This window comes from Symphalangus syndactylus, chromosome 14, assembly GCF_028878055.3.
Source record: "Symphalangus syndactylus isolate Jambi chromosome 14, NHGRI_mSymSyn1-v2.1_pri, whole genome shotgun sequence".
Lineage (NCBI taxonomy): Eukaryota > Metazoa > Chordata > Mammalia > Primates > Hylobatidae > Symphalangus > Symphalangus syndactylus.
The window spans coordinates 16,163,177-16,176,051 of record NC_072436.2 but is presented as its reverse complement, the minus strand read 5'-3'; the positions used below and the strand labels follow the sequence as shown (position 1 = coordinate 16,176,051).

At 51.1% G+C, this 12,875-nt stretch overlaps 1 protein-coding gene across 4 annotated transcripts in view; it reads left to right on the top strand.

Moving 5' to 3' along the window:
- Positions 1 to 12,875, top strand: part of CCDC57 (coiled-coil domain containing 57) — a 115,022-nt gene that overhangs the window by 9,113 nt on the left and 93,034 nt on the right. For all 4 annotated transcript variants that reach the window (XM_063617404.1, XM_055243710.2, XM_063617403.1 and 1 more), the window contains 5 exons: positions 2,123 to 2,537; positions 5,468 to 5,576; positions 8,552 to 8,653; positions 9,779 to 9,936; positions 10,087 to 10,161. In XM_063617404.1, coding sequence (XP_063473474.1) covers positions 2,123 to 2,537; positions 5,468 to 5,576; positions 8,552 to 8,653; positions 9,779 to 9,936; positions 10,087 to 10,161 — 859 coding nt within the window. The remainder of the gene's footprint in view (positions 1 to 2,122; positions 2,538 to 5,467; positions 5,577 to 8,551; positions 8,654 to 9,778; positions 9,937 to 10,086; positions 10,162 to 12,875) is intronic.

Genomic DNA, 12,875 nt, shown 5'->3' with positions numbered 1-12,875 from the left:
TTGTACCTGCTCCCTCTGGGAGTTGGGACTTTGTACAACCATTGCTGTGCCCTGAGATGCAGAGGTGCCCCAAGATGCAGAGGTGCCCGGAGATGCAGAGGCGCCCAGAGATGCAGAAGCGCCACGAGATACAGAGGCGCCCCGAGATGCAGAGGCGCCTGGAGATGCAGAGGCGCCCTGAGACAGGCTGGGGCTTCTTGCTGCTCTGGCAGCAGCGCCCGGGCCATGTCCCACCAGGCTGGAAGTTTGTGTTTGTCCCCCAACTGGGTGTGGCCCTTTAAGGCCATGCAGTGCCCCTGTGTGGACACCAGAGAAGAGTTGTGGGGGATTTCTGTGTCCAAATTGAGCTCAAACTTGGACCCCTAAAGGGTTGGGGGCAGCTAGGACCAGCCAGAAGAAACTTTATTTTTTAATAGACCACTCACTGCAGCGTGGAACTCCTGAGTTTGAATGACCCACCCACCTCAGCCTCCGAAAATGTTGGGATTACAGGCGAGAGCTACTGTGCCCAGCTTGTTGGTTTTTGTGATTTTTGTTTTTAAATTTTATTTTTTGTAGCACTTTATTTTTATGGTTTTACCAAAATATCAGTCCATGATGAACAAATAAAAGAACAAAGCAATATACTCTTGGATGGTATATTAGACCATTCTTACATTGCTAGAAAGAAATACCTGATGCTGGGTAATTTATAAAGAAAAGAGATTAATTGGCTCACGGTTCTCCCGGCTGTACAGGAAGCATAACGTTGGCACCAGCTTCTGGGGAGGCCTCAGGAAACTTTTACTCATGGCGCAAGGTGAAGGGGGAGCAGGCACGAAGCAAGAGGGGAGTGTGAGTGGCGGAGAGATGCCACGTCTCACCAGAACTCATTGTCACCACACACTTTGAAATGACCAAATCTCCGCAGAACTCACTGTCACGAAGACGGCACTAAGCCACGAGGGGTCCGCCCACATGATCCAAACACCTCCCACCAGGCCCCAGCTCCCGCGTTGGGGATTACAATTCCACACAAGGTTTGGGCAGGGATAAATATCCAAACCATATCAGGTGGTGAATCTTCCAGGAGCAGGGCGTTGGGTGGGAAGGGGTGTTGGTTCTGAGGGACTGACCTGGTGTCAGTCCTCACGTAGCCACCTAATAGACTTAGTTTTCTCAGTCGTGAAATGGACAAAGTGCTACGTTGAAGCTATTTTATAGAACCTAGCTCTTATAGCTGGACAAACCATGTTTCCCATCTTTCCTTCCTTTACTTCCTCTGGATTTCTTTTTTTTTATTTAATTTTTTAATTTTTGGAGAAAAGAGTCTTAGTGTCACCCAGGCTGGAGTGCAATGGTGCGATCTCTGCTCACTGCAACCTCCACTTCTTGGGTTCAAGTGATCCTCCTGCCTCAGCCTCCGGAGTAGCTGAGATCACAGGCATGTGCCACCATGCGTGGCTAATTTTTATATTTTTAGTAGAGAAGGGGTTTCACCATGTTGGCCAGGCCGGTCTCAAACTGGTGACCTCAGGTGACCCACCCTCTTCGGCCTCCCAAAGGGCTGGGATTACAAGAGTGAGCCACCGCGCCTGGCCTTTTTTTTTTTTTTTTTTTTTTTTTTTTTTTTTTTTTTTTTGAGAGAGAGCATCTTGCTCTGTCACCCAGGCTGGAGTGCCTCCTGGGTTCAAGGAGTTCCTGGGTTCAAGCGATTCTCCTGCCTCAGCCTCCCGAGTAGCTGGGACTACAGGCATGTGCCACCACACCAGGCTAATTTTTTGTATTTTTAGTAGAGACGGGGTTTCACCATGTTAGCCAGGCTGGTCTCGATCTCCTGACCTCAAGTGATCCATCCACCTCGGCCTCCCAAAGTGCTGGGGTTACAGGTGTGAGCCACCGCCCCAGGCCTAATTTTTGTATTTTTAGTAGAGACAGGTTTTTGCCATGTTGGCCAGCCTGGTCTTGAACTCCTTACCTCAGGTGATCCACCTGCCTCGGCCTCCCAAAGGGCTGGGATTACAGGTGTGAGCCACTGTGCCCGGCCGTGGTAACTGTTGATAGGGAATGTGAGGTGGGTACTATGGTAGGAAAATTAGGGCCCCTCACGGTGCACCCCGAACCTGATTTCTCTTTACTGCAGCAGCTACCATGCTGCCACTGGGCTCAGAGCCGGCCCTGAATGAGCTGCTGCTTCGCAAGGAGGAGGAGTGGAGGGCGCTGCAGGCCCACCGCACCCAGCTGCAGGAGGCGGCTCTGCAGGACACACGGAGACAGCTGGAGGAGGCGCAGGGGAAACTGCGGTGCCTGCAGGAGGACTTCATCTACAACCTTCAGGTGCTGGAGGAGCGGGACCTCGAGCTGGAGCGCTATGACGCCGCCTTCGCCCAGGCCAGGGAGTGGGAGGAGGCCAGGCGGGCAGAGGTGAGCGAGCTCAAGATAGAGGCGGCTAAGCTGAGGCAGGCGCTAGCCAGAGAGGCCAGGAAGGTGGAGGAGCTGCAGCAGCAGCAGCAGCTGGCGTGCCAGGAGCATCGCCTGGAGCTGGAGCGCGTCCACAGGTGAGCCACCGACCGACGCGCCGTCCCGCGCAGCGCCTGGCGGAGGCCCCCACACACCACCTGCTCCGCTGTGCTGCCCGAGCACTGCCCACTCTCACTGTCCCTCCTCCCGCTGCTGATTCCAGGCCACGGGAGCTGGTCTGTCTGAGTGGCCGAGTGCCTCGTGGCCTCTGAACATGTGTTTGTTGAGTGAATGTGGATGGATCCAGGAATGCCCTGACTGTCTTTTTCTGGGTTCTGATATAACTCTGAAATTAATGGAGATTGGTTTAAATATTTGGAATTTATTTCATTAATTATAAATCTATATTAATACATATTTGAATTTATAATGATTTTAATATGAAGTCTGTAGTAATTTCAAAACTAAATGAGCTGACTTAAGGCAAGTCGACATAAAAACCTAAAGTCTTTGTTGTGGGGCCTGTGGTGGGGCCCCTGGAACTCACCCACATGCCTGGTATCCCCTCAGCTCCACTCACCCAGCCATGTTGTGGAGAGTTTGAGGAGACAGGAAGGAAGGAAGGAGGACAGGCTTCTCTGACAAGATCTTCCATCCCCCACTTCAGAAGCACCGCAGGTTCATCATCGCACATTAACGGCTAGAGGCCGTTCCTGTGTGATGCGTGTGTACAGAGACGTCAGGAGAGCTGGCTGCATGCTCCGTTTACACTTAACAGGATCCTGGGTACTTTTTTTTATGTTTTATGTATTCTTCTAACGTAAGCAGCATTTTTTTTCTTTTTTTTTTTTTTTTGAGACGGAGTTTTGCTCTGTTGCCCAGGCTGGACTGCAGTGGCGTGATCTCGGCTCGCTGCAACCTCCGTCTCCTGGGTTCAAGTGATTCTCCCGCCTCAGCCTCCCACGTAGCTGGGACTATAGGTGCCCACCACTATGCCTGGCTAATTTTTTTTTTCTTTTGTATTTTTAGTAGAGACGGGGTTTTGCCATGTTACCCAGGCTTATCTTGAACTCCTGACCTCAGGTGATCCACTGGCCTTGGCCTCCTAAAGTGCTGGGATCATAGACGTGAGCCACCAAGCCTGGCCATAAGCGGCTTTTTTTTTTTTTTTTTTTGAGACGGAGTCTTGCTCTGTTGCCCAGGCTGGAGTGCGGTGGTGCAATCTCGGCTCACTGCAAGCTCCACCTCCCAGGTTCACGCCATTCTCCTGCCTCAGCCTCTCCGAGTAGCTGGGACTACAGGCGCCCGCCACCACGCCCGGCTAATTTTTTGTATTTTTTGGTAGAGATGGGGTTTCACCGTGGTCTCGATCTCCTGACCTCGTGATCAGCCCGCCTCGGCCTCCCAAAGTGCTGGGATTACAAGCGTGAGCCACTGCGCCCGGCCCATAAGCAGCTTTTTAAAGCCACAGGAGTAAACTATTCTTATCATAGAAAGTCATTTCTCAGAGAAGACGCTGTGGTGGAATGGCGAAGTGAAAGCCACCGCGGACAATCTGTTGTGTCGTCTCCAGGCCCCAAATAGAGCCACCCACGCACACTGCTCCGAAATGTGCGTCCAGCACTTCCTGATTGATTTGTGGTGTCTGTCCTTTGTGTCAGTGCACTGGGTTCTGCCGCGCCCTTTTAACTGACCAGCTACCCTCTATTGTGTGTGTTGGGCCGGTTTGCTCAGAAGGGTCTTAGATGGGTGTGGACGGGCCAACAGGACCACACCAGGTGCTCCTGTCCAGCAGAGAGACCTTCTGCAGCAGGTCAGGTGCAAGGAGAGGAGACCCACATCGGTGGGTGCGGTGCCACTCTGGCTCAGAAGCCCCAACCAGTATTCTGCAGCCAGTATCTCCTGTAGCAGCCCACAGGGATCGCGTCTGCGGTCCCTGGAACAGATGTACCCTGAGAGTCACTGTCTTCCGGGAAGCCCACAGTATTTATGGTTCCTCTATCGCATCTCCCAGCGTGGATAAAAAGTGCCAGTCAGCAGTCATTTGACCCAAGCAGCGCTGCTTGGTGATGTGGTAGACTCCCATCTGCCACCTTCCCAGGGTCCAGGGAAAGAGCTAGAGAGTTGAGCTGGAGGTCAGCTTCTCCCTGAGTGGAGGGAGGGTGTCTAGAAGCTCCCGTCCCCAGCATGAAGGCTGGCGCTCAGGCTGCACCTCGTCCGGGCGCCGAGTCCATGCAGGTGCATGCAGTGCTTGGACAGCTGAGGCCCACTTGCCCTCCGTGCGGGTGCTGACTTTCTCATAGCTGTTTGCCAGAGTGTTTAGAGCATCCTTTGGAAAGTGCTTTACGTTATGTTGTGAGGTGTCTCTTCAAGTCTTTTGCTCATTCTTCTCTCCAAGCCTGGGATGTTTTCAGCCATGTTCAGGTACTTTTTCAGTCTCACACCGTTTTTTTTTTGAGACAGAGTCTCGCTCTGTCACCCATGCTGGAGTGCAGTGGTGCGATCTCGGCTGGCTGCAAGCTCCGTCCCCTGGGTTCACGCCATTCTCCTGCCTCAGCCTCCCGAGTAGCTGGGACTACAGGCGCCCGCCAGCATGCCTGGCTAATTTTTTTTGTATTTTTTTTAGTAGAGACAGGGTTTCACCGTGTGAGCCAGGATGCTCTCGATCTCCTGACCTCGTGATCCGCCCACCTCAGCCTCCCAAGGTGCTGGGATTACAGGTGTGAGCCACTGCGCCTGGTCAGATCTTTCTGGTTGTTGGTTGTCAGGTGTTTTTTTTTAATTGTATCCTGGACATTTTGGGTTTTATGTTGTGAGACTCTGGGCCGTGTTTAATTTCCTCTTTTATAGATGGTGTAGCATGCTGGTCCAGGTGGGGCTGGAAGTTCTACTACCCTGTGGGTCCTGCTGAAGCCACCCCTTCATAAAAGCAAAGCACCAATTTTCACATGTCAAGTACACCTTGAAAATATATTGCCTTTGCTGAGTATTTGGTATGGCTTTTCTTAATGCTGTTTTATTACCATAGTGACAAGAATGGTGAGATCGACCACCACCGGGAACAATATGAAAATCTAAAATGGACGCTGGAGAGAAAACTTGAGGAGCTCGACGGTGAGCTTGCTCTGCAGAGACAGGTAGAGCCTCTGGGTCGGCCCCTTCCTGGGTGCTTTCCCTGCCTGCCCACTGTGAAACTGAAATCATATAGGGCTGAGGAAAAGACAACCATGTGGTTCATTGCCTGCATTCTCCTTGGGAGTAAAACGGGGTCATTGGGGCAGATGCCACTCTGGGGTGGTCTGCAGGGAAACAGGCTGGGATGTCTACATGCAGCCACCTCCACAGTGTGTGCTTGTTTCCTTTCCTCATGGATTAGTCAGGGTTCTCCAGGGAAACAGGCAATAGGAGATGTGTAAATATATAGGAGATAAATTGTAGGAATTCACTCATGCAGTTAAGGAGGCCATGAAGTCCCACAGTTTGTCATCTGCAAGCTGGAAAACCTGGGAAGCTGGTGGTGTAATTCAGCCTAGGGGCAAAGGCCTGAGCACCAGGGAACCACTGATGTGAGTCCTGGTCCAGTTCTGAAGGCCTGAGATGCAGAAGCCCAATGTCCAAGGGCAGGAGAAGGCGAATGTTTCAGCTCAAGCAGAGAGAGCGAGTTCATCCCTCCTTGCATTTCGTTCTATTCAGGCCCTCAGTGGATTGAATGACGCCCATCCACGGCAGGAGGGCTAGTCTCTTCTGGAAACACCCTCGCAGACACTCCCAGAAATAATTTTTTACCAGCTATCCGGGCAGCCTGTAGCTCAGTCGTTTGACACATGGAATTAACCAGCACACCTCAGAAATGATGAAACTTTAAAATTTGTTTTTAGAAAAGTATAATTTTAAAAACATGAATTATTTACTATAGAAAAGAATTTGGAATTCAATTATGGTAAGTTTAAAAACAGATGCTTCAACTGAAAAGTGGCAGTCACCAAATTTCTCCTCGGGGTTCTTGAAACTCAGCCTACACCTCCAAGAGACTCAGCCGTGCTGGGGTTTTGTTGAAAGATATCCTATAGATTTATATCCAGAGACCACAGTCAGAGATGCTGCCACTGTGTGCATATGTGACAAGGGGCTGCGTCTCTGCAGGTTTACGTGTGATGAGGGGCTGTGCAGGTGCAGGTGTCACGAGGGGCTGCATCTCTGCAGGAGTCACGAGGGGATGCATCTCTGCAGGTGCAGGAGTCACGAGGGGCTGCATCTCTGCAGGTGCAGGAGTCACGAAGAGATGCATGTCTGCAGGAGTCATGAGGCTGCATCTCTGCAGGTGCAGGGGTCACGAGGGGCTGCATCTCTGCAGGTGCAGGAGTCACGAGGGGCTGCATCTCTGCAGGTTTCCTGAGGGGCTTCTATGAAGGTGCAGGTGTGATGAGGGGCTGTATTTATGCAGGTGCAGGTGTAATAAGTGGCTCTGTCTATGCAGATAGGTGTAAGTGTTACTAGAAGCTGTGTCTATGGAGGTGTCATGAGGGGCTGGGTCTGTGCAGGTGCAGCAGTGATGAAGGGCTTTGTGCAGGTGTGACAGGGTCACCTCTCTGGTCCTGTCGGATGTTGGGAGCTTGGTCATAGTAGGATAGGCCAGTGTGTCACGAATTTGCCACAGTCAGGTCAGCAGAGAAGGAGGCCACGCTCACATCATGATGGGCCCTCATGTGGACTGTCCAGTTGTCCCCGGAAGTGCTGAGCTCACTCCCGTTGTTCACAGGTCCCTGAGGCTGCTTCTGAAATGGCCTGCAGAGGACTTTCTCTTGGAATTCTCAGAGACCAAAGAGCTTTGTCGATTATGGGTGAGTTTGAGAACAGCCAGAGTTCTTTAGGCATGAAGCCAGTGTCTAAAATCTGTGGTCAAAAAGAGACCAATGGTGACTTTTCTAAGTAATGAGGCTTCCTTAAGTGGCTCCAAAGTCACTTCCAAAGGAGGAGTTTGAGGAGGATCCAGCTGTGGGTGGTCCTGCCCAGCAGGTGGGGGGCTCTTGGCAGCATTTGGGGACAGTGGCGATTCGAGGCTGGTTGTAGTTGGCAGGGTGCGGCCATTCTTGTCAGAGTTTCTGGCTGGGCCATGACTATGGCTGACTTCCCAGGCTGTCCACGCCGAATTTCTCAGACTCAGCAGGGCTCATTCAGGGAGAGCTGTCTCAGACGTTGGGAACATGGATTTTTTTTTTTTTTTTTGAGACGGAGTCTTGCTCTGTCGCCCAGGCTGGAGTGCAGTGGTGCGATCTCGGCTCACTGCAAGCTCCGCCTCCCGGGTTCACGCCATTCTCCTGCCTCACCCTCTCGAGTAGCTGGGACTACAGGCGCCCGCCACCATGCCCGGCTAATTTTTTTGTATTTTTAGTAGAGACGGGGTTTCACCGTGGTCTCGATCTCCTGACCTCGTGATCCGCCCGCCTCGGCCTCCCAAAGTGCTGGGATTACAAGCGTGAGCCACCGCGCCCGGCAGGAACATGGATTTTTTATCATGTTCAGATAGTATCCTTGTCTCTGGAAAGAAGGAAACGTAATGTTTTAATGCAGCAGCTTTGGTTACTAGAGGAAATTTGGGCGGCACACATCTAGTGTGGTTCTAGGTAGTCTGATCTTGTGTGGGCTCTGGGATGCTGGCACTGGCTGTTGGGAAGCTCTGTTCTACTGCCAGCACCTCAGCCTTTTAGTTATTAAGCTGGGGTCTTACATGCTTGTCAGTTTCATGGTTTCCTTTGCTCTGATTTCTTGTCTCTTGTTTTGGAAGATCTTGGTGTTTGTTATTGTCAGAGGTAGAACTGACTCAATGGAGACAAGGATTTTTCTTTTCTTTTTTTTTCTGTAGCGACACTGGGCCTCACTGTGTTGCCCAGGTTGGTCTTGAATTCCTGGGCTCAAGCGGTCCTCCCTCCTCGGCCTCCCAGAGGGCTGTTACCAGTGTCACTGACCCCAGCTTCTCTCCTCGACAGTGCATGTGGTCCTTCTCTGTTAAACACTGTGTCCTTCTCACCTCTGGATTCCACCTCCCAGGACATACGTGGGGGTCTTTGCTGGGTTCCCACTGTTCTTTCATCATGAAACCTGTTTGTTCCAGGAACTGCTGCTGGAGTTTGAATTGAAAATGCGGAAGAGGGAGCACGAATTCCGTCTGCAGGCTGACAACATGAGCAACACAGCCTTGTCCCGGGAGCTTAAGGTAACTGGGGGCACCCTTGGGTCGTGAAGGTTTTCGGTTTTTCCTTGGTACAGGATCACACCTGTAATCCCAGCACTTTGGGAGGCCAAGGCAAAAGGATCCCTTGGGCCCAGGAGTTCAAGACCAGCGAGCAGGTGGGCCATGTGGATGCCCTGTGCCCCATGGCAGGGTGGGCACTCCCATCAAAGGTGGGCACCGGGTGCCAGTTCACCTCCACCTGCATCTGCTGTGTGACTTGGTCACAGCCCTGGGCACCTGCCCATGGTGGGCATCACAGTACGCAGATCAGTAGGAAAAGTAAGAGCTGAGTCTCGACACCTGCCCATGCCAGGCGCAGCCCAGTCCTCACGTCAGTGGGCTTGGGTGCAGCAGCCATCGTCACCACCCGTGGCTTACAGGCTGGGAAACAGGCCCAGGAAGGTACCAAAGAGCTCAGTGTGCAGCTGGGACGCGAGTGGCTTGCTCAGCACTGAGCCCCCTTCCTAGACCCCTGGCTTTGTGTTTAATTTCCCTATTTAAATAACATGCAAATTGTGTGCTAAGAAATGAAGTGCAGTTAAATTGGTCTATTGGGCTTGGACATGTATGGGGCACCCTAATGGACTGATTTTGGTGGGGTACTGAGTGCTGTCAGGGGGTCAATGAAGGTTGGGCACGGTGGCTCACACCTGTAATCCCAGCACATCGGGAGGCTGAGGCGGGTGGATCACCTGAGGTCAGGAGTTCGAGACCAGCCTGGCCAACATGGGGAACCCTGTCTCTACTAAAAATACAAAAATTAGCTGGGTGTGGTGGTGGGTGCCTGTAATCCCAGCTACTCGTGAGGCTAAGGCAGGAGAATTGCTTGAACCCAGGAGGGGGAGGTTGCAGTGAGCCGAGATCACGCCATTGCACTCCAGCCTGGGCAACAGAGCAAGACTCTGTCTCCAAAAAGAAAAAAAAAAAAAAAAAAAGGTCACTGAGTCTCATCTGAGTTGTGTTAGGACATTCTCACTGTTTTACTGCTTCTTGAATTTTCATTTTTCTTCTCCCTCCCAATCCTGATAAAATGGCAGTATGTACCCCTAATGCCTCAGTGTCTTCTAATTATCGCCTCATTTTGAACTCTTTTTTTATCATTCAAAGGTTAAACTACTGCACAAAGAGCTGGAGGCTCTGAAGGAAGCCGGGGCAAAGGCTGCAGAGAGCCTGCAGAGGGCAGAGGCCACCAATGCCGAGCTGGAGAGGAAGCTCCAGAGCCAAGCCGGAGAGCTCCGGGACTTGGAGGCCGTGAGCCGCGCCCGGTGCGTGAGTCCTTCGTCTCCCGAGGCGTGCTCTGTGGCAGCCTCTGAGGCCAGGACTGGAGTCTGGGGGTTCTACCTTTTCTGCTCATTCCAGGCTGGTCTTTGCTTTCATCTCACTTGCTCCTTCCATAAATATTTGTTTCTTTTCAGGGTAAAGGACTTAGAGGATAAACTTCACTCTGTGCAGCTAACCAGGAAGAAGGAAGAGGAAACATTTAAGAGGAAGTGAGTGTTTTCGGCTCCCAACATCATGCAGCATGTCAGTGGCCCCAGGAGAGGAGGGAAGTGGAACCATTGTGCTGATGGCCCAGGGAGCAGAGGGTCCCACTCCGGGGGTCGGACCTGGGAGGCTGCTGCTTTGGATTTCTTTCTCTTTCCTTTTCTTCCTTTCTTTCTTGCTTGCTTTTTTTTTTTTTTTTTTTTTTTTTTTTTTTTTTTTTTTTTTTTTTTGACAGGGTCTTGCTCTGTGCCCAGGCTGGATTGCTGTGGTGTGATCTTGGCTCACTGCATCCTCCCCTCCCGGATTCAAACAATTCTCATGTCTCAGCCTCCCAAGTAGCTGGTACTATAGGCATGCACAACCACGCCTGGCTAATTTTTGTGTTTTTAGTAGAGACAGGGTCTCACCATGTTGGCCAGGCTGGTCTTGAACTCTTAGCCTCAAATGACCCGCCCACCTCCTTGGCCTCCCAAAGTGCTGCGATTGCAGGCATGAGCCGCCACACCCAGCCTTGCTTTGGATTTCTGTTTATGCTCTGGACTTTCTCAGTGATGTTTAGACTTCTTAGTGCTGTAAAATGTAGAACTTGGGCTAGGTGCAGTGGGAAGATCATGCGAGCCTGGGAGATTGAGACTGCAGTGAGCCATGATTGTGCCACTGTACTCCAGCCTGGGCCATAGAATGAGACCCTGTCTCAAAAACAAAACAAAACAAAACAAAACACAAAAATTTTAACACCTGGCCAGGCACGGTGGCTCAGGCCTGTAATCCCAGAATGTTGGGAGGCCGAGGCGGGTGGATCACTTGAGGTCAGGAATTCGAGACCACCCTGACCAACATAGTGAAACCCCGTCTCTACTAAAAATACAAAAAATTAGCTGGGCATGGTGGTGCGTGCCTGTAATCCCAGCTGCTCGGGAGGCTGAGGCAGGGAATCGCTTGAACCTGGGAAGTGGAGGTTGCAGTGAGCCAAGATCACGCCACTGCATTCCAGCCTGGGTGACAGAGCAAAACGCCATATCAAAAAAAAAAAAAAAAAATTAACACTTAAGTTAACTTTTAAAACTTCAAGGCTTTACTTACTGAGTTTATCAGTTTTAGATTGTAGCCATTCTACTTCGGTGATACAGTCACCTTTATTTTTTAAATTATTGCAGGAAAAGAATTTTCTTCCCTTGGATCTAAAACTATCAAGTTCTAAAGAGCCCTTTTCCCATTGAAATGGTTTTTATTGGGCCGGGCGCAGTGGCTCACGCCTGTAATCCCAGCACTTTGGGAGGCTTAGGCAGGCGGATCACACGGTTGGGAGATCAAGACCGTCCTGGCTAACACGGTGAAACCCCGTCTCTACTAAAAATAAAAAAAAAAAAATTAGCCGGACATAGTGGCAGGTGCTTGTAGTCCCAGCTACTTGGGAGGCTGAGGCAGGAAAATGGTGTGAGCCCGGGAGGCGGAGCTTGAAGTGAGCCAAGATCACACCACTGCACTCCAGCCTGGGAGACAGAGCGAGACTCCATCTCAAAAAAAAAGAAATGGTTTTTATTACTCAGCGTGGGTCATGTGGCCCCAGGCAGAGCAGCAGCAGGTTCTCTGTGTGCCTGGCATTGCCGGGTATCATGGGATACCCAGAAAGTAGCCATCATGGTGGTCCCAGGGCAGTGGCCATGGCGAAGCAATTGGAGAATCCACCTTGCAAGCTGAAAGGCAGTGAGGTCAAGATGGGATGGAGCCAGGCAGGCTCCAAGAGGGACAGGGCCGAGTGGGGCAGCTTTGCTGAGGAGGGGAGCTCAGGCCACAGGGTCTGGTAGGGCAGGTCAGTGAGTTCAGCTGGGAGGATCCTGGGCCTGGGGGCCTTCAGTGGGACCCCATGAACCCGCGCAGGGGCAGCCTCTGTGTCATCTCCCACAGGTCATTTCCTTTTTCTTTTCTGAAGAAACATTGTTGTGACTATAAATAAAAACCACATAGGCTGCTTAGGAAGATACTGTGTAATGACAATGGGTGATGGACAGTGACTCAGGAGATTTTTCTTGCATTTTTTCTTGACATGATATTTGTGCAGTTTGTATAAATCGAGAAGAACTTCAAGGACACCGTCTTTGCTGTTTCTAATCAGATCTGCAGTGGGAAGCTGCTTTCCAGCCTGCTGTGCAGACCCTACTGGTGGCAGTGAGAGAGGGTTGTGCCCTCAGCCGGCTCACGTTGTGAGGGCACCCATCAGGGTTCTCATACCTAGATGAGGAAACCGAGGCAGAGTCGAGCCCAAACAGACACAGTGCAGATGGCAGTGGTGCAGGACTGCTTGCTTAGCTGCACCGTGTGGCCATGACGAAGCTGGACAAACACTGTTTCTCTTTGTGTGTTTTTAAGTCTACGCCTGGCATTTTTCAAAGTCATAAATTGAAATACAGTTGATGTTTAAACAGTGAGGGGGTTAGGGGCATCTAGCCCCATGAGGTCAAAAATTCACATATAACTTTTCACTCCCCCAAAACTTAACTACTAAGAACCTACTGTTGACCAGAAGCCTTACTGATAACACAGTTGATTAACACACATTGGGCATGTTGTGTGTATTCTATGCCGATTCTTAAAGTAATGTTAGCTAGAGGGAAAGAAATGTCACTGAGATAATCACACAGCACTTTGGGAGGCTGAGTCAGGGGGATCACTTGAGGTCAGGAGTTTGAGACCAGCCTGACCAACATGGTGAAACCCC